This window comes from Myotis yumanensis, unplaced genomic scaffold (assembly GCF_028538775.1).
Source record: "Myotis yumanensis isolate MYYU_CA2020_CCGP unplaced genomic scaffold, mMyoYum1.0.hap1 SCAF_7, whole genome shotgun sequence".
NCBI classification, from domain to species: Eukaryota; Metazoa; Chordata; class Mammalia; order Chiroptera; family Vespertilionidae; genus Myotis; species Myotis yumanensis.
Genome location: NW_027223758.1, coordinates 93,608,317 through 93,631,636, shown reverse-complemented (window position 1 = coordinate 93,631,636; position 23,320 = coordinate 93,608,317). Strand labels below are relative to the sequence as shown.

Sequence of the window (23,320 nt, the reverse complement as noted above, 5' to 3'; positions counted from 1 at the left end):
AAATTTTTTTTTTATTTCAGAGCAGAAGGGAAATAAGAAGAGAGACAGAAACATCCACGATGGGAGAGACTCATGGACCGGCTGCCTCCTGCACGCCCCACACTGGGGATGGAGCCCACAACCCGGGCATGTGCCCTGACTGGGAACCCAGTCATGACCTCCTGGTTCATAGGTCAACGCTCAACCGCTGAGCCACGCTGCCCGGGCCAAGAACAGACTTCTTCATTTCCAACCCCTTTCTTTTACAGACGAGCACAATTTCTTACCTTCAAAATGCCAAGGGAGGGCGAGAATTTCAGCAGCTCCTTGATGACGTCGTGGTAGCCCTTGTTGGCTGCCTTCAGCAACGCCGTGGTGCCGTCCTTCCAGGACAGGAAAACCAGCAGGTCATTCAGAGCGAGCCGGGGCTGAGCACGCGGAATATGCACAGACCTGCCAGGCCCCGAACCTAGGAGCCTCCTAGCCCACACGCAGCCACCGAGTCTGCTTAAAGGGGCACCAGACAAAACCGGTGACTTCTTTTTTTTTTTTTTTAAATTATACTTTTTTATTGATTTTTTACAGAGAGGAAGGGAAAGGGCTAGAGAGTCAGAAACATCGATGAGAGAGAAACATCGATCAGCTGCCTCCTGCACACTCCCCACTGGGGATGTGCCCGCAACCAAGGTACATGCCCTTGGCCGGAATCGAACCTGGGACCCTTGAGTCCGCAGGCCGACGCTCTATCCACTGAGCCAAACCGGTCAGGGCAAAACCGGTGACTTCTTATGTCATCTCAGGGCCCTGCCGTGTGGGAATTCACACTCTCCCAGCCCCTTGGAACTCTGGGTAAGGGACAATGGACTAGAGGCACCTCTGTCGTTCGTGACTGAGCAGCCCTGCTGATCTGCTTGCAGTGACTCAAACAACCCTTGAACTGTATTGGCTGTTCTCAAGCGTTAAAGGTGCTTTTCATTTTGTCTTTTCTCGCCTGCAGCCTTGCTCTCCTCTGCCCTGGTGTCTGTCTGCCTGTGGGGGTGGGCGGGGGGTGGGGTGGGTGGAGGAGGGAAGGGTAGACTGAAATCTGTTAAAAAGAATGCAAAGACAAGCTGAGAAATTAACACCCCGCTCCTGCCATCACTTATTGGCGTGAGCAGAGACCTTCCACATTCTTTTTCCTCCTGCTTTAGCGTATCGATGGCGGCACCGGGAGGTTTCGCTCACAGCCTCCTCCGGTGGAAAGGAGACGGCCGCCCACCTCGCCCAAGGCTTAGCGGGAGTCGGGAAGAAAGAACAGGAGAAAACAGGGGTTTCTTTTCTGGCTTCAGAGTGGGTGGGAAGAGGAACAGTGGGAGAGGGGAGATGAAGTGGCCAGAGCGCACCGCTGTCTCCTCTTTTTGGGGTCTGACTGGGAAAGGGGGGCACATAAGCAGAGCCATGCCAAGGACAAAGAGGCCGGACACTGTAAAAAAAATTAATAAATAAAAAGCGAGCAGCAAGCCGCCCTTGGTTCCTATGGGGCGAGGCCTGCTGTGGGGTTAGGTGACCCCGGGGCTCTGTGGCTGGGGGCTGAGCGAGGGGGGTCCGCCTGGAGCACTGAGGGACCCCAAACCACAGGCACCCACGCCAGGCTGGGCCGGGCCAGCTGTACTGGGGCAAGTGCCAGCAGGAGGCGCAGTGCCCCCTGGAGCAGCCGCCAGGGACATCCCCCCAAGGAGCCGGGGCCCAGGCTCCTACGCCCCCTCCCCACCGTCCGTCCATCCGGAAGTCTGCTCAGGGGGGAGCAGTTACACAGGCTCTTGTTTTGTTTTCCTTGGAGAGCCGAGCAGCACTAAGTTTCAACAGATTCACAGTTAGTTTCCCGCTAAAGAGCAGGTGGAGGCGGGGAGAAACCCCAGCTGGTACGACCAAATGCAGCCGTGGTTTCGGGCCTCGGTGGGTGCATTTCCCCTGGACCCCTCCCCCCGCCCGTGCATGCACCACCACCCCCGCCCCTCCCCCGGGCCCTACATGCGTGCATTTCCCCTGGACCCCCTCCCTGCCCCCTGCCCACCCATGCATGCATCACCCCCCCTACCCCCGGTGCGTGCATTTCCCCTGGACTCCCCCCCTCAGCATGCATCACCGCTCCCTACCCCCCCAGGGCCCCACAGTGCGTGCATTTCCCTGGGCCCGAGCTGTGCAGCTGTCACTCAGACTCACGTCTCGGGCGGCGTCGCGGTCGGCTCCCCGCAGCAGCATCACCCTCACCACCTCGCTGTGGCCCATCTGCGATGCGATCCACAGCGGTGCCGTCCCATCCTGCAGCGAGAGGACCACACGGCGTCCACGCGGCAGCCACACAGCGTCCACACGGCAGCCACACGGCGTGGTACTTTCAGTTCACAAAGCACTTCTCCATCATTATTTAATTGGATTCTCCCAACTCAGGAGAAACATTCATTCCTCATTCAACCACCCGGCAATTATTAGGCATCTTCTGAGTCTCCGGCAGCCAGAGCTAAAAATAAGACGTGACTGCCCCGGGGAACGAACTATGAACCAGGAGCTCACGGTTTGATTCTGGGCGGGGCACAGGCCCGGGTGCGGGCTCCATCCCCAGTGTGGGGCGTGCAGGAGGCAGCCGATCAATGACTGTCTCCCATCACTGATGCTTCCACCTCTCTCTCTCCCTTCCTCTCTGAAATCAATAAAACATATTTAAAAATTAGACGTGATCCCTGCTCTGACAGGAGCTAAGCCAGCGGAGAGGCGATGGAATCCGAGTCTGACCTCAGGGCTCCAGTAAAGTGTGGACACAGAGCCCCCTGAACCAGGAGAGGGCCTCTCACCGCGCGGGGTGATGGGTCAGCTTCCCGGTGGGCGTTGGTGTCTGACCTGGGTCTTGAAGGACTAGGATTTTGCCAGGGGGGTGAAGGGACAAGGGAACCCATGGAGATGGAACATTTCCAGTCCCAGTGACCTGGACAGGAGGGGCTGGGTCAGGCAGGTGGGGGATCCAGACGGCATGGCCACAGGGCGTGGGTGTGGTCTGAGGGGAGTGGGCGGGGCCCGAGGGCGTGGGTGTGGTCTGAAGGGAGTGGGCGTGGCCCGAGGGGCATGGGCGGGGCCCGAGGGGCATGGGCGGGGCCCGAGGGGCGTGGGTGGGTCTGGGAGGCAGGAGGGGGCGTCTGGGCTCCCCTGCTGGTGCCCTTCTCCCTCCTTATCCGCTGGGGGCCATTGTTCTTTGCGGATGTCGCCACCAGGGGGCAGCCAAGGAAAGGCTGTCAGGAGCCTCTGATGCTCTGGAAGGGCTTGTTTTTAGTAAAAGCTGTTAATTGACACTGATACTTAGAGAAGTGCTGAGAGGTGCTCGTTGGGAGTCACTGGTAACATCACAGCAGTAATGCTCACAGCCATCACCTCATCGCAACGGCCATGGGGTGGAGGCCACCCTTTCCTGCTGAGCCTCTGCGTCCCTCCTAGAAACTGTGAGCCTCACAGACGGACATTCCCGGTGGGAAGACAGGGCAGGCCAGCTGACCTGGCCGGACAACCTTCCATTTATAAGCTCCCGGCGGGTAGTAAACGGGTACAGTGGTTACCCGAGGGGCACAGAGGGCAGACTGGGGTTCGTGTCCCAGGAAAAGGGAAAATTCTGTCCCCCCAAGGCAATCCCTGTCTATGAACACCCGGTTCTTTTCAGAGCGGGACTCACAATGCCGGTCACATCGGACACAATCCTTGGAGGGCAGGTCGCTTGCCCTTTGACCCCGGCCCCCCCTCTTAAGGGAGGTCGTCCACTGGACCCGTGACCTCCCTCTGGGGAGCCCTGGCTGCCCCAGCTGTGGGGGGACACTCCTAATGCCGGGTTCCCGTGGCGACACACGAAGTACAACCTTATACCAACTGGGCTTTTTACAAACGGCGCCTCGGGCGTATGAATAATGTAATTTACTTTACAAATAGGTTTGTCAAGACACCAGGAATTATTCTAAAGGAGGTTCAAAGAGACACTTGACCATCTCTCATTTCTAAATTCACAGGCACCCTCAGTAATGGCCTCTGCAACCTGAAAGTAACAACCCTTTTTATTTAGTAAAATCAGGCCTCTGATTCAGAGTCAACCAGCAATTTCAACATAAGAAGGACCAACAAGAAAATATTAAACTCCAGTCCCCAGATGTCAACTCTGGCAGAAATGGAAGAGCAACTTTTTCTAAAAGTGTCCTTTCCCAGAAATATGCCTGAGGCCAACTAAGCTAAGAATATCTTTAAGATTCTGAAAATATAGTCTCACATTTATAGCAGTGTCTGGCACATGTTAAGTTCTCAAGCGATACTGACTGAACACTGAATAAAACAGTTATAAAAATTGGGGAGCTTGTGCCCTGGCCGGTGTGGCTCAGTTGGTTGGAGCATCACCCCATATACCAAAAGGCGGTGGGTTCAATTCCCAGTTAGGGAACATATGCAGGTTGTGGGTTCGATCCCCAGTCGGGGCATGTGCAAGAGGCAACCAACTGATATTTCTCTATCACATCGATGTTTCCCTCCCCCCACCCCTCAAACCAATTTAAAAAAATAAAAATTACCAAAAGCAGACCAGGCGCTTGGAGAGGCCATCAGCATCATCCCTCCAGCCTCCTACACTGCAGATGAGGGACGAGCGGTCCCAGAGGTCGGCTCACTTGTCCAAACCACACAGCCAGTTACTGCAGAGCCGGGGCTGGAACCGGGATTCCTGACCTCGGACCCACTTTGCCCAAAGCCCCTTTCTTTTCTCAGGTTCCGGATGCACTTGGACTTCTCAGGACGGAAGAAGCCGGTGGTGGAACCTTCGGACCAACCTGAAGGCTCCCACAGTTCTTCACCACGTGCACGTACAGGCTTTGTCAAGGCAGGTCTCACCGCGGTGGGAATCGCGGCGCCACTTACTGCAAAGAAACCAACTTGACTTTCTCCTAGACCCGTGGTCGGCAAACCTCGGCTCGCGAGCCACATGCGGCTCTTTGGCCCCTTGAGTGTGGCTCTTCCACAAAATACCACGTGTGGGCGCGCACGTACAGTGCGATTGAAACTTCGTGGCCCATGCACAGAAGTCGGTATTTTGTGGAAGAGCCACACTCAAGGGGCCAAAGAGCCGCATGTGGCTCGCGAGCCGCCGTTTGCCGAGCCGCAGTTTGCCGACCACTGCCTAGACAACTACCTTTAAAGTCACGTCACTGCACCCGGAAGTGTTTTGTTAAAAACAAGTTAATTAGTGAGGGAACAGTTCCCGTGTAAGAGCCCTAGTTACAATGCCTCACTTTGGATGGGTCTCCCCACCCTTAGAGCGAGGCCTGCATTACCTGGCAGTTCTATTCTTTTACGTATCAAGTAGTTGGTTTACCAGCTGCCGGCGAATGAAGTCCCAACAGCATTACAATCGTGAGAGATGGGGGTGCGGACCTGCCGGTGGCTGCACTGGGCCCCTCCTTGGCTGGCAGAAGCAGTGAGGGAGGGAGAGAAGGCAGCACCTCAGTGAGGGCCTGGGCAGGGCCAGCTACCTGTCGCCTCTGTCCACCTGCGTCCAGGCAGCCTTCACTCACGACCTCGGAGCCGCTGGAGTTTATTGGAACAGGAGGCGGCAGACTGTGTCCCTGACCTCAGACACCAACCCCCACGTTTAAACAGTCAGCGGTGATGTCAGCCTGGTTCCGGCTGAGCCCAGAGCGAAGAACAGGAGAAGCCCTGACCACAGATGAACGGTGCCACGAAAGCCAGGGGTGTAAAGGCACCCAGAGGTGACCGGCCGCTTAGGAACGCTGCTGCCAGGAGCTGGCCCTGGCCCCTGCCCCGTGCGCCCGACAGTACCTGCCTCGGCTGGTTGACTCTCGCTCCCGACGACAGCAACAGCCGAGCGACATCCAAGTAGCCGCCCTGGGCAGCCAGGAAGAGGGCAGTGGCTCCATCCTGAGGGGCAGCAACGGAAAGTGCAGGAGGTCACCTTCCACATTTACTTGAAAAGAAATGACCTTCGCAATGCATGCATTGAATACACCCCCCCCCCCCCCCCCCCCCCCCCCCCCGCTTTTCACATGCATGGTTAGCGCTGTATTCTTTGAAGAATGATTCTGGAAGGTCACACTGAGCCAGGCTGACAGGTAAAGTTCAGAACAGACAGTGTCAGGAGGGGGAGCTGTAACGTCTACACCGACCCCGCGAGGCCCCGATCCCAGAGCTGACACATCGAGCCGAATATTGTCCAGGTTTCCCCGACTCGTGGCGCCCCCTCTTCTCACCTGCACAGACTTCCACCAGCTGCTCTCTGCTTTTGTTACATGAGCTGAGACCACCCCCTTTTTATTTTATTGTATTTTAAAATATATTTTTATTTCAGAGAGGCAGGGAGACGGAGATAGAAACATCAATGATGACAGGGAATCATGGATCTGCTGCCTCCTGCACACACCCCACTGGGGATCGAGCCCACAACCCAGGCAGGAGCCCCGACGAGGAATCAAACTGTGACCTCCTGGTTCACAGGACGCTCAACCACTGAGCCACGCGTCGGGCCGGCTTCATTCCCTTTATCCCGAGTGGAAAACCCGCACACATCCTGGTGGAAAACACTCGCTCACCCAGCTCACTACTGCCCTCCCGCCAGGGACACCAGCCACAGGTTAAAACACAGAACACCCTCCCCGCAAGTCCAGCCACGCGGCGGTGCCGGGAGTTAACCGTGCCGACGCCGGGAAGCGTGTTCCAACGGAAAAGTCCACACCCACACGCTCACTACACGTCTAGGAGAGGACACGGTGCCGCGGCATGAGGGCGAGGTGTCTAGTGGTGGGATGGCCAAAGTGTGGTCCTAGGTCACGGGATACGGATCCTTCCACTCCCCACGACCGTGCTCAGCCACTTCCTCTCCCCGCGTTTTATTTTTTCCTACAAAACTGAAATCACATTGGCCACAAACCCTGTGGAACCACAGTGACAATCACTGAGGAGTGGCTGGGTGATGTGCTGACTGCCGATCAGCCACCAACAGACCAGCACGGCAGCGGCTGCCTTCAAAGGGCCGGGTCTCCCTCCACCAGCCTCACCTCTTTTCCAAATAACCTGAGTTCTTTTTAAAAAAATATATTTTCCTGACTGCTGAGAGGAAGGGAGAGGAAGAAAGAGAGAGAAGCATTGATGATGACAGAGAATCATTGATCGGCTGCCTCCTGCATGCCCAATACTGGGGATCGAGCCCGAAATCCAGGCATGTGTCCTGACCAGGAATCGAACCATGACTTCCTGGTTCATAGGTCAACACTCAACTACTGAGCCGCACCAGTAGGGCCAAATAACCGGATTTCTCCTTTTTTGTGCTCTTGTTCCTGAATAAACCCACAACAGAATGTGTTTTGGTTTCCAGCAAGTCCATAGGCTGGGCTTGTCACGTTACAAATGAGTACGTATCACATGATTGTTGAAGATCCTAACTGCACAGGTACATGAGCTGCTACACGTGTGAGAGATTTAAAAGGGCAAAATGAAGACGGGTAATTAAAGTTATGTGGTTTCTACACAGAATAAGGTCATCTGGCGAACGGTGTGTTTTGTTCCCTGCTGTCCCAGATAAAAGGCCTGTTGTCCATGAAACTATTCTTGGAACTGCCGCTCTGGCTTCCAAGTTCAGGCTGAGGGCAGGTGTGAGGAGGGTGAACGAGGCCCCGGAAACACTCACGTAGAGCTGGTCGTGGACGTTGGCGCCGTGCCTCAGGAGGGTGTCCACCACCTGCCTGTGCCCGTACTGGCTGGCAGCGAGCAGGGCAGTGCCCCCGTCCTGCGGGCATGCAGAGCACACACTTTAGAACTTTGGAGAACTTTCCATAGACGATACCCAACTCCCCTTTCCTCTTTGGCCCCTTCCCGTTCTCTTTTTTATTCTCTTTGGTTAGTCCTCACCCAGGGATATTTTCCCATGGATTTGTAGAGAGCGTGGAAGGGAGGGGGAGAGACAGAGAGACACATCGATGTGAGAGAGACACATCGATTGGTTGCCTCCTGCACACACCCCGACCAGGGCTGGGGAACCTGCAATCCAGGTACGTGCCCTTGACGGGAATCGAACCCTGGACCCCTTCAGTCCTTGGGCCGACGCTCCATCCACTGAACCAAACTGGCCAGGGCCCCTTCTCGTTCTCCTATGACCGTGACAGGGTCCATCTCAAGGACATCCTCATGCTGGACTCTAGGAAGACCTGCCTGCGATCTATGGAAGTTGTCTGACCGAGTCCTTGTGATTAATTCAGAAATGCCCTGGCCTACGCGACTCCCCGACGTGATCACTCTGTCAGCTACTAACTGTCCGGTCACTACGTCAGACACCTGAGACTATCACCACATTGTCTGCCCACTGGGATCAAAAACAAAAGCAAACAGACGTTTCCCAGGTCCAAGGAGACCCATCGACCCGCCTCTCCACAAAGGGAGCAGAGAACAGAACGCCGGCAGCTGTCAGTCTGTCGTGGAAGAAACAGGACAGTCTCCCGGGCATCTGGCCAGAGGCCCTCCTGACAGAGACGACTCCTCTTTCGTTTCTGCAGCTCAGTGAGAACTGGCTTTAATGCTGACCACCTCGCACTCCTGACTCCCCGCGTCTGTGGTCTGCAGAAGCCCTGAGTGGGTTTGCTCAGGTGCTGAGGCGGACGCGTTCCCTTTTCCCGTCTAGGGCTGTGGTCCGAGTGGCTCTGTGGATTGCTATGTGGCATGTGAGCTAATTATAAATAATGAACAACGTGCCATCTGCTTCTAAACCGCAGATCACAAACATGAGAGTGTGGTTTCTAATTGGGGCACAGAGTGTTTTTCCCAAATGCCCACCTTTGGGGCCCCATCCTCAGACTCAGCAGGTCCAGGCTGAGGCCCAGAGATTGGCCTTTGTCCAGTCGCGTCAGGGGACTGTGGTGAGCAGGTGGCGGGTGGGCCTCACGTGGAGAAGCTGCTCCAAGAGCTGGGTTCCCAGGGGATGCATGTGGCTGCGTGAGGCTTCAGCCAGGGCCGGGCTGGGGGGGGGGGGCGGGGGAGAGCTGAGTGCTGAAGGGTGAGGAACGGAAGAGAGAGACTGGAAGGCCATGGTGGGTGTGTGTGTGGGAGGGCTGGGTGGGGAGGGCTGGGTGAGCATCAGAAAACTGCTTAATAGCTGCCCTGAGCACCCATGTTTCCCAGTTTTGCTCTGTCCACTTTCTCAGCTCTTTGCAGAAGGAATTTAGAGAATGGATGAGACAGGGTGGCTGACCTAGAAGAGCTGATACCATTTATTTTTTAAAAACACATTTTGGGGCAAATAGGTTTAATAACGATGAGAACAACTGTGGACACAAGTCAGTCTTCATGCCCAGATCCTATTAAAACTCAAAGCCCCCGACATCTCTCCTCCCCGTGGGGAGCTCATGGACAACCCAGCTGACCGCGTGGAGACCCGGGAACGCCCCCCGGGGCCCAGGTTCCCCGGACCCTGGGCAGCACGAACCGGCCCCTGCACAAGGCTTTATGCCGGCACCAACTTGCCGACCGGGAGTACCGAGGCAGCAACACGGCCACTTAGGGCCGTTCTGACGCAGTTCAACGAGCTGAGGTTCAGGCTTGTAAAACTTCGCTTTCTGCGTTTAGCTGTATTACTTTTACAGTGAAAAATAAGACAATTAATATAACAATATGCGCACACGCATGTCCTGTACGGCCTATTCAGCATGTTTGGAGGCCTGGACACAGGCCGACACCAGGTTTCAGAAACCTGACAGTCAGATCTCCGTGTTTTACCATCTTCACAGGGAAAAGCCCAGCGGAAAATCCCTGGATATTGAAATATCAAGTCCAATGAATTAAGAAAACCTACAAGTTTCCAACTGGGGCAAATTTTCAGACATTTCTTGTTATGACTCGACCAGAAATAAGCTGACAATTACAAAAAAGTCCTGGCAGTTCAAATCCTCCTGCTACAAAGTACAGCCCCTCACACTCGCACTGTGAACGCAAAGCTGACCTTCTGCTCTCAGCTCTCTTATCCGCGTGCCCACGTGAGCAGTGAGTGACTCCTCCTGCCCAGCCAGACAAACTGCAGTCACATATTTCATGTCACCTCAGCGCGGCATCGCAGAGGCAAGCCACCTGCCGATTCACTAGGATGGCTTCCTCCGTCAGCCTCTCCCATCACAGCCCTGGGACTAGCCTCGAGGCAGAAACAAACCCGTGACAACAGGGAAGGTTTCCAGCACCTGCTGCTGTGCCCGTCCCGGAAACAGAGTTCGTGTCCGGGAGCAGAAAGCTCAAGTGCAAGAGAGTCTAAGCGATTCCTCACAAAAGCCCCCGATTGTGAGCCAGAGCAGAACATGCCGTGTTTTGAACTGAATCCCGAGGAGGCCCCTGAACTGTTACAAGGAACCTCATGAAACCACCTTCCCAGCTCGACAGTCCCGTAGAAAAGGACGCACAGACTCATATGACAGGTGAGGAGGCGTGGATGCTCGGACGGCCGAGTTCTCCAATGAGGATGAAACCAGGCAGTTTACTTACTTTGGTCCTAAATTCAGTGGAGGCTCCAAATTCAAAGAGAAATCGCACGACATCGTTATGGCCTTGCTGGGCAGCGAAGAACAGGGCGGTGGTGCCTGACTGGGAGAGAGGCTGGTTTTAAAAGACGTGCGGCCACCCCTGGCCGGCCGCTCGCTGGTTAGAGCTCGTCCCCGTTTGTGGGCTCCAGCCCAGCCAGGGCGCCTACGGGACGCAACCGACGAATGCATAGCAAGTGGAACAGCAAGTCAGTGCTCCTCCCTCTCTCTCTCTCCCTCCCCGCCCCCCCGCTTTTTATAAATAAAAAATTTAAAAAAAGACATCTGGTCACATTACATTTACTTTATACATTTGCAAACAAAACAAAACTACGTCCTTGCATATAAAACTTCTAGTCTAGGAAGGGGCCATGTCTGAACTGATCATACTCTTTGATCAGAGAAGGAAGGAGGAGAAAGGAAGCTTCACTCCTGGCCCCGTGGAAAGGGTGGTGGACTTGGTCCTCCTCGCGGGAACCTGTGACGGTGACTGATCTGGAGAAGACGCGGTTAATGAAGGGCTCTGAGAGGAGGCGCTCACCCCGGGCCCTGGATCCAATGACGATGTCTAACTCAGAGAAGAGGCTCCGGCAATGTGACCCCAGAGAAGAGACTTGGTGATGGGGCCGCAAGTCAGAGACTGCCAGCAGCTGCTGGGAGCCGGGAGCCGGGAGCCGGGAGCCGGGAGAGGAGGCAAAGGATACGCTCGGAGCCTGCAGAGGGAGCGTGGCCTGGGAACACCTGCCCTTCAGAACCTGAGGGTAAAACGTTCTGTCGTTTTAAGCCCCCGGTCAGTGGTCATTGGCTGCCGCAGCCGTGGGGAACGGAGATGCTGGGAACAGCATTGGGGAGCGCTGGCCTTCGGCCACACGGGAACACGGGCCGTGGTCTGGGGAACGCTGGCCTTCGGCCACACGGGAACACGGGCCGTGGTCTGGTTATGACATGTATCGCCCCAGAGCAGAAAGCTCTCCGTGCAGGAGGGAGTGCACGCAATTCACGCGGATGGGCAAGAAGTACCTCCCCACACAGGACGTGTTAACAAGAAACAGTGTGACTCCAATTTTAAACTTATCCATGACAATCTGACACACAATCTTCAGCACCCTTTCTCCACAGGTATTTCTATAAACCTACTCAAAGACTGGGACCCAAATCACTGTGTAATCTGAGCAAAATGACCATCCCACGGATGTGGGCAGCTTTCATTTAAAGATCCTCTTGCCCGGCTGGTGTGGCTCAGTGGTGAGCGTCGACCTAGGAACCAGGAGGTCATGGTTCATTTCCCGGTCGGGGCACATGCCCGGTTGCTGGCTCGATCCCCAGTGGGGGGCGTGCAGGAGGCAGCCGATTGATGATTCTTTCTCACCATTGATGTTTCTCTCTCTCTCTCCCTCCCTTCCTTTCTGAAATCAATTACACAATTAAAAAAAAAAGTTTAAAAATCAATAAAAACATCTAAAAAAAAAGAATGACTCAGGTGACAGGCTGACACTGGCTGGATGTCAGCTGACCACGTCTTCTCAGGCACGCGCTGCAGACAGGCAGCCGGACCTCTAACCACATCCCTTCAACACGAAAACGCTTCGTCCCCAGCTTCAGTCAGACCTTCTCTCTTCCCGTGGGATCAGATGCTGGAGTTCACACCACTTTCATAGAGATCGTTACGTTTTTAGAAGGACTGTGTCACCAACCTGTTCTTAAAGAGGCTCACCCGCTAGACTCTGAGCCACCCCCAGCAAACCCTGTTTTCAAAGGGTTTCACGGACTGGCTGTGTGTTAATGCCCAACCACTGCGCCACACCGGCCGGGTGTCATTCTCATTCAAGTGCAAACCCTGACCTACCTCTCTCTGGAGGTTGATGTCCGCGCCCTGGAGCACGAGCTCCCTCACGCAGTCGATGTGGCCCGCGTAGGAGGCGACCATGAGGAGCGAGGTGCCGCCCTGCGGGGAGGAGACGGTGAGCGTCAGGCCGTCGCGTGCGGAGGGTCCTGGCCAGCCCCACCCAGGGCACCTCCGAGCTGGCCCCGCAGTGAAGCCTGTCTCTGAGCATCGCACACGGCAGGCTCGGCGGGGGAAAGCCAAGTGGCCATTGCCGAGGCTGGAATTTTCAGTTAAAACCGGACTCCTTCCGTCACCGTCAGAAACGCAGCCCCACCGAGCCATGGTTCCCGCATCTGGAAGCGGCAGCGATGCAATGGCCTCATGTTCGGTCCATAACAGAGTCCTCAGCCCAACACTGCGATTCATGGGAAAATGGGTTAAAGGTACCAGCTGGTTTCCTGGGCTGAGTCTTTGCCTTCACACGGTTTAGGGCGGGAGGACAGGCACTGTGATGAGATGAGAGACTACAAGAGTCAGGCCCTGGGTCCACGGCGACCTTTGTCGTGAACCAACCAACGTTAAGGGGCAGGTGCCTGCGACTGCAGGCTCTCACCTCATCTTTAACATGCACATGCGTGGGACGGGCACCGAGGTCTCTCACACGCGTGGGACGGGCACCGAGGTCTCTCACACGCGTGGGACGGGCACCGAGGTCTCTCACACGCGTGAGACGGGCACCGAGGACTCTCACACGCGTGGGACGGGCACCGAGGTCTCTCACACGCGTGGGACGGGCTTCGAGGTCTCTCTGCTTCCAGATTCAGGCCTGGAGGAGCCTCTGACACAGACGCCTCCCATCCCATTAGACTTTTCCAATTTAATTCTATGTTGCTTCCAACGGCTTGAAATTGTGACCTGAACCACCACCTGGGGCCTGGCCAGGAACAGAGGGTCCATTCCAACTGGGACAATGGAAGGAAGTTCCACAAGGACCAACTGCAAGGCTGTGCCCTGGGGGGGGCACTGACGAACAGCCTGGCACAGGGAGCGGGCAGTGTGGTCCACGCCAGCCCAGGCCTGAAGGCAGGAGGCCCAGGGGGTTCCCAGCTGCTGCCGCCAGACAGAGCCGTGAGGGGGGAGCACTGGGCTCCCCCACATCCCTGTCCTTCCCACCTGGGACGCCTGCCAAAGCTCCCAGCGGCCAAACCCAACGGGAAGCCAGAGGGACGCGGTCCCCTGGGGCCGCACACAGCTCAGAGGCTGGGCACCGGGAGGCTGGAGAGCGTGGGCGGACCTGCAGGTGGGAACCCCAGATCCCTGCACGGATGCCCCCAGGGGGACGGAGCCCACACGGGGTCTCCCTGGGGCTGGGGCTGACCTCCATGCCCACATGTGTGCCATCACAGCAGGAAACGGCACATCCTGTTTTCAGGAAAACAATAAGGCTCCTTTGAAAAACGTTTTTATTTAGATCCTAAAATCAAAACATCTCTGCTCTCTGGACCCCCCCCCCCCCCATCTCTCTCTCTCATTTAGGTCCCACTTGGCCCAGATGTGAAGTCCCTCCGGGGAGGGAGGGGCGGCCTCGCCTGGGATGCCCGCCAGTGGCAGTGTCTATTCTTAGTTCCCTTAATTGCCAATTAGCGTGTTGGCCTTTGCAAAGGGAACGAGAGAACGAGGGCTGGGGGAGCTCCGTGCTCTTGTCCTCGGAGAAGAAACCCAACTCCCAGGCCTATGGCAGCCCGTCTGCTCTCCATTGGCTCGCCCTCCCTGGGCGCAGCCGGTTTGAATTCTGACACTCGCCGTCTCGTCCAGGATCTGCCGATCTGACTCCGGGCAGTACCCCCCCACGGTGGCCTCTGTGTTAAGCCTGTGACTGTGGCCAGTGCAGTTCTCCGCCGCCCCCGCCCCCCCCCCCCCCCGCCCCCCCCCCCCCCCCCCCCGCACCCTGGGCTTTGGACATGGATAAAGCAAGCACACGCGTGAGCGAGTAGCCAAGCCCGGGAGGGAAACGTGGCAGAGGCGCTCTCCTGCCCGGGGGCCTGCCCTGCCCGGGGCTCGCGTGCACCGAGGGGCCTGCGTACACTGTCCCTGCAGTCCACGTCCACGCGGCCGCTGGTCAGCAGCAGCCGGAGCAGAGCCGGGTTCCCCCTCCTCGCGGCCCAGAACGCGGCGTTGGCCAGCGGAGTCTCCTTCTGCAGAATCAGAGGAAACAGGATCGAAAATCAACACGGGCATCGTGACCGCGTCTACAAACACACTCTCAGACGTGTCGTAGCCTCTGCTCTAATATACTTGGTTATGGAATACACTGCTTTATTTTTTTAAATGTTTTTATTGATTTCCGAGAGGAAGGGAGAGGGAGAGACAGACAGAAACATCAATGATGAGAGAGAATCATGGACCAGCTGCCTCCTACAGGCCCCTCACTGGGGATGGAGCCCACAACCCAGGCCTGTGCCCTGACGGGGAATCCAACCGTGACCTCCTGGTTCATAGGTTGACGCTCACCACTGGGCCACGCTGGCCGGGCTGTTTTATAGCCGACGACGTGGGGCTGGGCTGTGTACGAGGCGCCAGTTGTTGACAACACAGCACCATTCACACCCTTTCCCACCAGGGCCCTCGCTTTCCTGCCTGTGTCTTTGTTCCCGCTTCCTTTTTGCTTGAAGTGAGTCCTGCCCGTCCTGCAAGGCCAAAGTTCTTTGAATGCGATTTCCTCCCTGAAACGTCCCCAAATCTCTCTTCGCTCTCAGCAGAGAAAACCACTCCCGGTCTGACCTCCGAGGGGTCAGCGGCCCCTCTCTACGCTCCCAACAGCTTCTGCCCACCCCGAGGTCTGGGCGGGGCCTCACTTTCTCGCCACCTGATGTTCTTGGCTTTAGCCGGACGGACTCTGCGGAGGTTCCAGTTGAGACCCAGGAGCTCCGGGCAGAAAACGCCTACGTGGCCTCGTGGGTCCTTCATGCTGGGCTGTTGCAAAGCTGCCCGGCCGGCGTGGCTCAGTGGTGAGCGTCCACCTATGAACCAGGGGTCACGGTTCGATTCCTGGTCAGGGCACAGGCCCGGGTTGTGGGCTCGATCCCCAGTGAGGGGCATGCAGGAGGCAGGCGATCAATGACTCTCTCATTGATGTTTCTATCTCTCCCTCCCTCTTCCTTCCTCTCTGAAATCAATAAAAATATATTAAATAAATAAATAAAGAATAAAGTTGCAAAGTTAATGTTGGAGCCGGGCCTACGGGAGGGAGAGAGCTGGGAGAACGGTCCCCGGAGGAGAGGGCAGAGCAGCCTCCTCCCCTAACGCAGGGACGTGGGTGTGGAGAGAACGGGATGTGTGTTTGGGGGGGAAGGTGAGGGCAGAGGGCAGAGGGCAGAGGGCAGAGGACGGAGGGCAGGCTGGGACGACCACCACGGCCTCGAGCCCAGCCCTGCACTAGGACACGGCCTGGCCCCATGGGTCTCCGTTCTTCTTGCTCAGACGGAGGCCACATGGTCTGCCCTGTCGTCTGAGCTGAGGTTCAAACGGTGCCGGCTACCTGCGGGCCCAACACATCAAAAATGCTTACGGAGGCTCCTTCCTTCCCTCTCTCCGTTCCCCGCCCCCCCAATATATTTTTATTGATTTCAGAGAGAAAGAGAGAGGGAGAGAGGGATAGAAAACATCAGTGATGAGAGAGAATCATGGCTCGGCTGCCTCCTGCACGCCCCCCACTGGGGATCCAGCCCACAACCCGGCCTGTGCCCTGACGGGAATCAAACCCTGACATCCTGGTTCACAGGTCGATGCTCAGCCCCGGAGCCACACGGCCGGGCGTCTCTCCAGTTTTCTTTACAAAGTTGAATCAACAGGCAAACGGACTCAGAGAACTGGCCCTAAATGAAGAATTGGCTGATCTCAGAGAAACGCCTGGTCCCAAATTGTTTCACAAAGAGATGCTTCGGGTCGGCTTCCCACACCACCCGGCCCACAGGCCTCCGAGCGATGTCTTGTAAGTCGATGGAGAAGGTGCTCAGCACAACACCTCACGCACCTCACGCACCTTCGCCAAGTCAGAGAGCAGCCACCAGCAATGCAGCTGCCGTGGGGCCGTCTCATGGAAGCACAGCGACAGCGGGTGGCGTGTGAGGACTTCATTCCAGAACCTTCCGCACACACCGCTGAGGGCCCTCGTGCATTCCTGGATGAGAGCCGGCAGAGCGGGCGAGCGATAAGATTACAAACATACTCCGAATAGTTTCCTGGCTCCGCGAGGAGGAAAAACTCACCTCAAATTCAGGTGAACAATTCCTTCCCTGAAGGTGCACATTTTACCGCCCGGGAGTCCTGACAGCAGCACCTCCGTCCTGTGCGGTCGGAGGACTGGACAGATAACACACAGGAACGTGCTCTCTCCCTCCACCCTCCCTTCCTCTCTAAAATCAATATGAATATATTTTAAAACAATAAGTTAAGAAAAACACTTGTCCGGGCTAATTTACTGGTCACCCCAGTGCTAGGGACGTTGGCACTGGCCAGGGGCTGGGACCAGAGGTGGGAGCCACTGATTCCGCTCACAGACGGCTTCCAGGGGGACAGCAGCCATGGGGGGTCCGTTACGGGGCCGGGGTAGGAGAGCAGAGCAGAGAACGGTCGGTTCCACCCGAGGCGGCAGGACGGCTTCAGAGAGGGGAGCTCTTGGGAGGGGGCTGACGGTGAGCAGGGGCCCCGCAGACAGGACAGGTGCAAGGAAGACGTGGCGGCTCCCAGCACCCGGGCCCTCTCTCCGCCTGGCAGGGCTGGAATGGAGGTGGGCAGGGGCAGCCGGCCGCGTCCTGAGGGTCGGCTGGGCCCGGCTGACGGCGTCTGCACTCCATCCTGGGGGCAGGGGCAGCGAGGAGGGGCGTGGAGGTGGGCGAACCTTCAGCTCTATGTAGCAGGAAGGCCCTGCGGGGGCTGGGACGGAGGTAGGAGGCCGCGGGCCCTGCTGCCCGCTCCTCGCTGTCTCAGGGGCCGGGTGAGGTCCGTGTCCTCGAGGGCAAGGAGGCTGCTGCCCAGCCAGGGCCGAGCTGACGGGTGAGCGGAGCAGCCACAGGGGCGGCAGGAGACCCACCAGAGACCACAGGAGCTACACCTGCGACGGTCCGAGCGGAGGGAGAGGCTCCGTATGACCCCTTCGGACATGAGATACACAAACACCCGGTGACCTCCCGCCGCCCTCCAGGGCCGGCTGCCTGACTCACCGCTGGAGACGGAGGCCATTCCTGGACGTCGGGGGATGCTACGAGGGGCGGGTTTCAGGGACGACGGTGAGTTCAGCTTGAACAGCTGCTTCCAGAGCCCAGGGGGCATCGGGGTGGAATCCCGAGCGAACGCCGAGGGCCCGTTCTGCACACGTGGGGCACTGCCTGCATCCCTCGCCCGCGTGAGCCTCACCACAGCTCAGAGAGTGGAGCCATCCCCACGGCGCGGACGAGGGAAGCGGGAGACGAAAGGCGGGCTCGGCTGCAGGCGGTTGGAGCCGCCTGTTTCCCCATCGCACTGTCGCCGCCTGGGACTGTGAGGAGCGGGCAGCACGGACCCGGCCTCCTTCCTGGGCCCCTTTCCGGCTCCTCTTCTGCCGAGAGGCAAAGGCCGACCTCCCTTCCCTTTGGGGTCAATGCTCACGTTTCCTGGGTTCATACAAACCTCAGCACAACACGGACCACACCATCGGCGCTGGGCGTGGACGGCAAGCCCTCCCCCTCCCACGGGGACGATGCTGTGACCATGCGGCACCGAAACCGCATGCGACCATGCAGCCTGGTCCTCCCCCCACAGGGCCAGGGCCTCCCAGGCCCGTTGCGGCCGCGTCATGAGGAACAGCACCGACCACCACGCCGAGCCCTCGCCCCCGTCAGCCGTGTGCCCAGGCGCACTCCTGCTCTGACCCCTAATTCCTGGACAGCCCCATCGAGTGAGCCTGTCACTACCCACATGTTAACGACGAGCACACTGAGGCCCACAGGAATGACTCGGGGCCGTACCGCTAGGAAGCAACAGGCAGGATTTGAACCTACAGCTGCTCAAGTCGAGTCGGAGGTCTCGTATCTGACCCTGTGAGGAAAGCTGAGCACAGACCTCCGTGTGCTATCTGCCCTCCCTCCCCCTCACTCACGGCCAGGATCCGGGCTCACACACGGCTCATCAGCGCACTGCCAGGGACTAAACACGGGCAGGAAGGGAGGAGACACGGAGGGGAAGTGTTTGGGGCAGAACTGGAATTCTGAGGAAAAGCCAAGAGCTTTAAGCCACTGTTTAAAAGGGGTTAGACCAGGGGTGGGCAAACTTTTTGACTCGAGGGCCACAATGGGTTCTTAAACTGGGACCGGAGGCCGGGACAAAAGCAATGGATGGAGTGTTTGTGTGAACTAATATAAATTCGAAGTAAACGTCATTACATAAAAGGGTACGGTCTTTTTTTTTTTAGTTTACTCATTTCAAACGGGCCGTATCCGGCCCGCGGGCCGTAGTTTGCCCACCGGCTGGGTTAGAATAATGTGGATTCTGTTGTGTCCTATTAGGTCCATCAGGAGGACGTGAGCTTTGCTCCATCATGTACGACAGAGGCCACTCACTCAGGACACGACACAGGACCAGAGCCTGTGCGGGAGGACGCGCGGCCCGTGTGACCGGCCATCCTAACGCACTGCCCACTCCGTGCGAAGTGCTCGAAAGGTTCAGAATGTTCAATGGACTGTGAAGAAGCTATGTCCAGTGGTCGGCAAACTGCGGCTCTCGAGCCACATGTGGCTCTTTGGCCCCTTGAGTGTGGCTCTTCCTAAGCCTCAGGAGTACCCTAATTAAGTTAATAACAATGTACCTACCTATATAGTTTAAGTTTAAAAATTTGGCTCTCAAAAGAAATTTCAATCGCTGTACTGTTGATATTTGGCTCTGCTGACTAATGAGTTTGCCGACCACTGAGCTACACCCTGTGCTTGTCAGCGCTGTTTCGCTTTGTGGGAGGCACTGGAGGAGAAAAGGGGGATCTGCCCCCGGCCTCCTGCTCAGAGGGGGTTTGTCACACCAGCACCCCCAGATCAGAGCTCTAGACCATGGTGAGTGTGTTACACACATGTGACCAGAACAGGCGAATCTATAGGGATCGGGAGCAGATGAGCAGAATCTAAAGCCGGGAAGTGCAGGGGAATAGAGTGTGTCTGCAATTGGGTGGTGTGACTTCTTTTCTGGGCAGTGAAAACATCCTAAAATTAATTGTGCTGATGGTGGCACAGCTCTGTGAATATACTAAAACTGAAATGAACACTTTAATGCTTTTTATTATTGATTTCAGAAAGAGGAAGGGACAGGGAGACAGAAACATCAGTGATGAGAGAGAATCATGGATCGATCGGCTGCCTCCTGCACGCTCCCCACTGGGAATCTCGCCCACAACCCGGGCCTGTGCCTGACCTGACCGGGAATCACAGAGACCTCCTGGTTCACAGGTCGACCCTTAACCACAGAGCCACACCCGGCCGGGCGGGGGTAGTTCAGTCTTTTGACGGGTTGAGTGACTCCACTGTCCGGCCAGACCATCTTGCGAACTGAATGTGTGTGCCCTCCCCACACCCCCAAATCCTAACCCCCATGCGATGCATTGTGAGGTGGGGCCTTGGCAGGTAGTTCAGGTTAGACTGGGCCCTGGCAGGAGAGCCCAGGACAGCGTTAGTGCCCTTAAGAGACATGAGCGTCCTCTTTCCCATGGGAGGACACAGCGAGCAAGCCAGGAAGCAGGCTGGCCCCACCGTGTCCGCCAGCAGCGGGGCCCTGGGCCTCCGGCCTCCGGCCTCCGGCAGGGGTGAGCTATGGGACTCCCTGTACGGCAGCCACGCTGACTGACATAAAGCACATTTCATTTATCATCAGTCGGTGGCCCTCTGGGTTGTTTTGCACTTTGGAGCTTTTGTGAGTCATGTCCTGTGAACATTTGTAAGTGTTGGTGTGAACGTATGTTTTCATTTCTCTTGGGTTTATAGCTAGGACTGACATTGTGGGTCATGTGGCAGCTCTATGTTTAACTTTCTGAAGAACTACCAGACTGTTTTATAATGTGGCTGCACCCTTTCCTCTTCCTACAGCCATGTATGAGGGTTCCCGTTCCTCCACGCCTTTGCCAACAACACCTGTCATTGTCTTGCTGATTCGTCGTCCTAGTGCAGTGATGGCGACCTGTGTCACGCGTGTCAGAGGTGACACGCGAACTCATTGTTTTGGTTGATTTTTCTTTGTTAAATGGCATTTAAATATATAAAATAAATATCAAAAATATAAATCTTTGTTTTACTATGGTTGCAAAGATCAAAAAATTTCTATATGTGACACGGCACCGTTTGTTAAGTTAGGGTTTTTCAAATGCTGACACGCCGAGCTCAAAAGGTTCGCCATCACTTTCCTAGTGGGTAGGAAGGGGTATCTGTGATTAAAAAAATACATATTTTCATTGATTGAGCCTGCAACCTGGCATGTGCCTTGACTAGGAATGGAACCATGACCTCCAGGTCATAGGTCGATGCTCAACCACTGAGCTCGCCGGCCAGACCTCACTGTAATTCTGACCGGCACTTCCCTGGTGACTAACAATGTTGAGCATCTTTTCGGGGGCTCATTGGCCATTTGTCTATCCTCTCGGGAGAAATGTGTGTCCTGTCCATTTGCCCATTTTAAAACTGGGTTTTCCTTTTTTATCGTCGAGATAATATCTGTCATCACGGAAAGATGGTTCACACGCCTGCCATTGTCAAGCAAACAAACCCTGGGCCAAGTCTGACGCGTCCGCAGCCACCGTGTCTCTCGGGACTTTTGAGCGTCTCCTCGCTCATGGTTTCCACCCTCTCTCTTCAGCGGTTTCAGTCCGCTCCTGGACCACGCTTCACCGAGCTGCTCTCCTCGCCGCCCCAGTGGCTGTTCTGTTACTAATCTCAGCGGCCGCTCTCCAGTTCTGAGCTGCGTGGCTTCCTCTGTGGCATTAACTGAGTCCCTCCCCGTGTTCACTCAACGGCGGGAGATTCTCCGCTTAAGCCCTGGCACGTCTTCCGCAGGTTCTCAGACGTTTCTTCAAACCGGCGGCCACTCGGTTTCCTCATGGGCTTCTCATTCTGCTCATTCTTTTAAAAAAAATGTATGTATTTTTATTGATTTCAGAGAGGAAGGGGAGAGAGAGAGATGGAAACACCCATGACGAGAGAGAATCACTGATCGGCTGCCTCCTGCTCACCCCACACTGGGGATCGAGCCCACAACTCGGCCTGTGCCCTGACCAGGAATCGAACCTCCTGGTTCATAGGTTGATGCTCAACCACTGAGCCCGCGGCCGGGCCGTGCTTCAGTCTTGGTCTCCAACACCGTGTCCTCAGTCTTATTTCCACCTTCACACGGACCCACTGGGTACCCACTCCTGCCCGTGGGTTCAGATACCAGTGACACCGCTCCCTGTGAGCCTCTCCCTCCCCCTGGCCACTGCCCTCCTGGGCGTCTTCTCTTCACCTCGCTGGCCGCTGGCCGTCCCTAACCCTGCGGGGCATCAGCTGCTGAGTTCTGCCTCCGTCCTCCCACCGTGGGCACCTGCGCCTCTAGTCCAGGGCCGTCAGACACGGTGACCCCCACACCCTTCTGTTCGCCCCCCCCGCCCCTGCTCTCACCCTGTGGCCAGAGACCTGGCCCGGCCCCAGGCGGGGCCTCTGCTCGGAGCTCAGGACGCGGTCCCGTGGCGTTGGAGCCGGACACTGGGGTTCGCTTCCCACGGGAACTGAGAGCGGCTCTGAACGCTCACGTTTCTTGGTTTTCTTTCTTGTTTTTGTTGGTTTGTTTGTGTTTGAAGAACCAGGAAAGCGCATTCTCGCGGCCTTTGAGGCTCAGCGGACGCGCGGGGAAGCCCCGGGTGCGGAGCCGGCACCTTTCAGCTGCTCCGAGCATCTCAGCTGCTATTTTTACTAAAACCTCCAACAGGGTCATTTCCGCCCTAAAATTGTGGGGGTGGCGGGAGGACGTTAATAAACTGTAAGCTCCGCTCGGGGCCGGCAGGGCGCCCAGCTTCCGCCCCAACCTGGTGCCCCGGCGCTGGCGGGGAGGACGCGGACCGGAGCCGCCGCACCCGTCCCTCCGCGGCCGCAGGAAGGCGGGGACCGCTCCCCCCGCCCCGCCGCCCCCGGCGACCGCCCCACGGCCTCCCCCTCCTCCCGCCGCCCTCCCCGCACCAGGGCGCACCCCCCGGCCACGGCCCAGAGCCGCCCCCGCCCCGCGCTTCCCCGCCCTCTCCCCGCCGGCACCGGGCGGTGCGCTCCCCCTGCGGCCTCCGGGTGCAGGTCTGTCGCCGGCCCGGCCCGCACCCCGCGCGCTCACCTTGAAGGACATCCTGACGTGTCTCCGTGTCCGTGTCCGTGTCCGTGTCCGTGTCCGTGTCCGGACCGCGCTCCGTGCCGGCGCCCTCCACCCGCCCCTCCCGCCGGGTCCGCAGGCAGCGGCCTCCAGCACCGGCACCGGCACCGCGCGCTCCCGCAGCTGCACCGCAGACAGGGCGGGGCGGCGCAGGTCGGAGGGGAGGGGGAGGGGAGGGGAGGGGGGGAGGGGCAGGGACGGGGGGGGGGGGTGGGGGGCGGGGCAGAAGGGGGTGCACAGGCCCTTCCAGGCCCCATCTCACTCTCACTCCAGCTGTGCGCACCCTGTGCGCTCCCCACGGAGTCACACCCACGCGCTCACACCTGCCTTCCTCAGTCCACACTCACTCCAGACTACACCCCACACGCTGCACACTCCCCACCTGCACGCACACAACTGCACTCCTCCACACACCTGCACATCCACGTTCCACACACACACACACACACTCACACACACGCACACTCACACACACACTCACACACACTCACCCAAACCCCACACTGTGGAACTGTAGCCTCCACATCCCCACACGCAGGTTCTCTCTCTCTCTCTC

The 23,320-nt window shown here is 57.3% G+C and overlaps 1 protein-coding gene across 1 annotated transcript in view; it reads right to left on the bottom strand.

Annotated features, from left to right (window-relative positions):
- The window catches only part of ANKRD29 (ankyrin repeat domain 29), a 28,037-nt gene extending 5,266 nt beyond the window's left edge, over positions 1 to 22,771 (bottom strand). Inside the window, exons 1-8 of the mRNA XM_070421274.1 lie at positions 22,729 to 22,771; positions 14,451 to 14,561; positions 12,388 to 12,486; positions 10,507 to 10,605; positions 7,676 to 7,774; positions 5,815 to 5,913; positions 2,182 to 2,280; positions 267 to 362 (exon numbers count right to left, since the gene is read on the bottom strand). Coding sequence (XP_070277375.1) covers positions 267 to 362; positions 2,182 to 2,280; positions 5,815 to 5,913; positions 7,676 to 7,774; positions 10,507 to 10,605; positions 12,388 to 12,486; positions 14,451 to 14,561; positions 22,729 to 22,740 — 714 coding nt within the window. The 5' untranslated portion in view covers positions 22,741 to 22,771. The remainder of the gene's footprint in view (positions 1 to 266; positions 363 to 2,181; positions 2,281 to 5,814; positions 5,914 to 7,675; positions 7,775 to 10,506; positions 10,606 to 12,387; positions 12,487 to 14,450; positions 14,562 to 22,728) is intronic.
- Between the last annotated feature and the right edge of the window lie 549 nt (positions 22,772 to 23,320).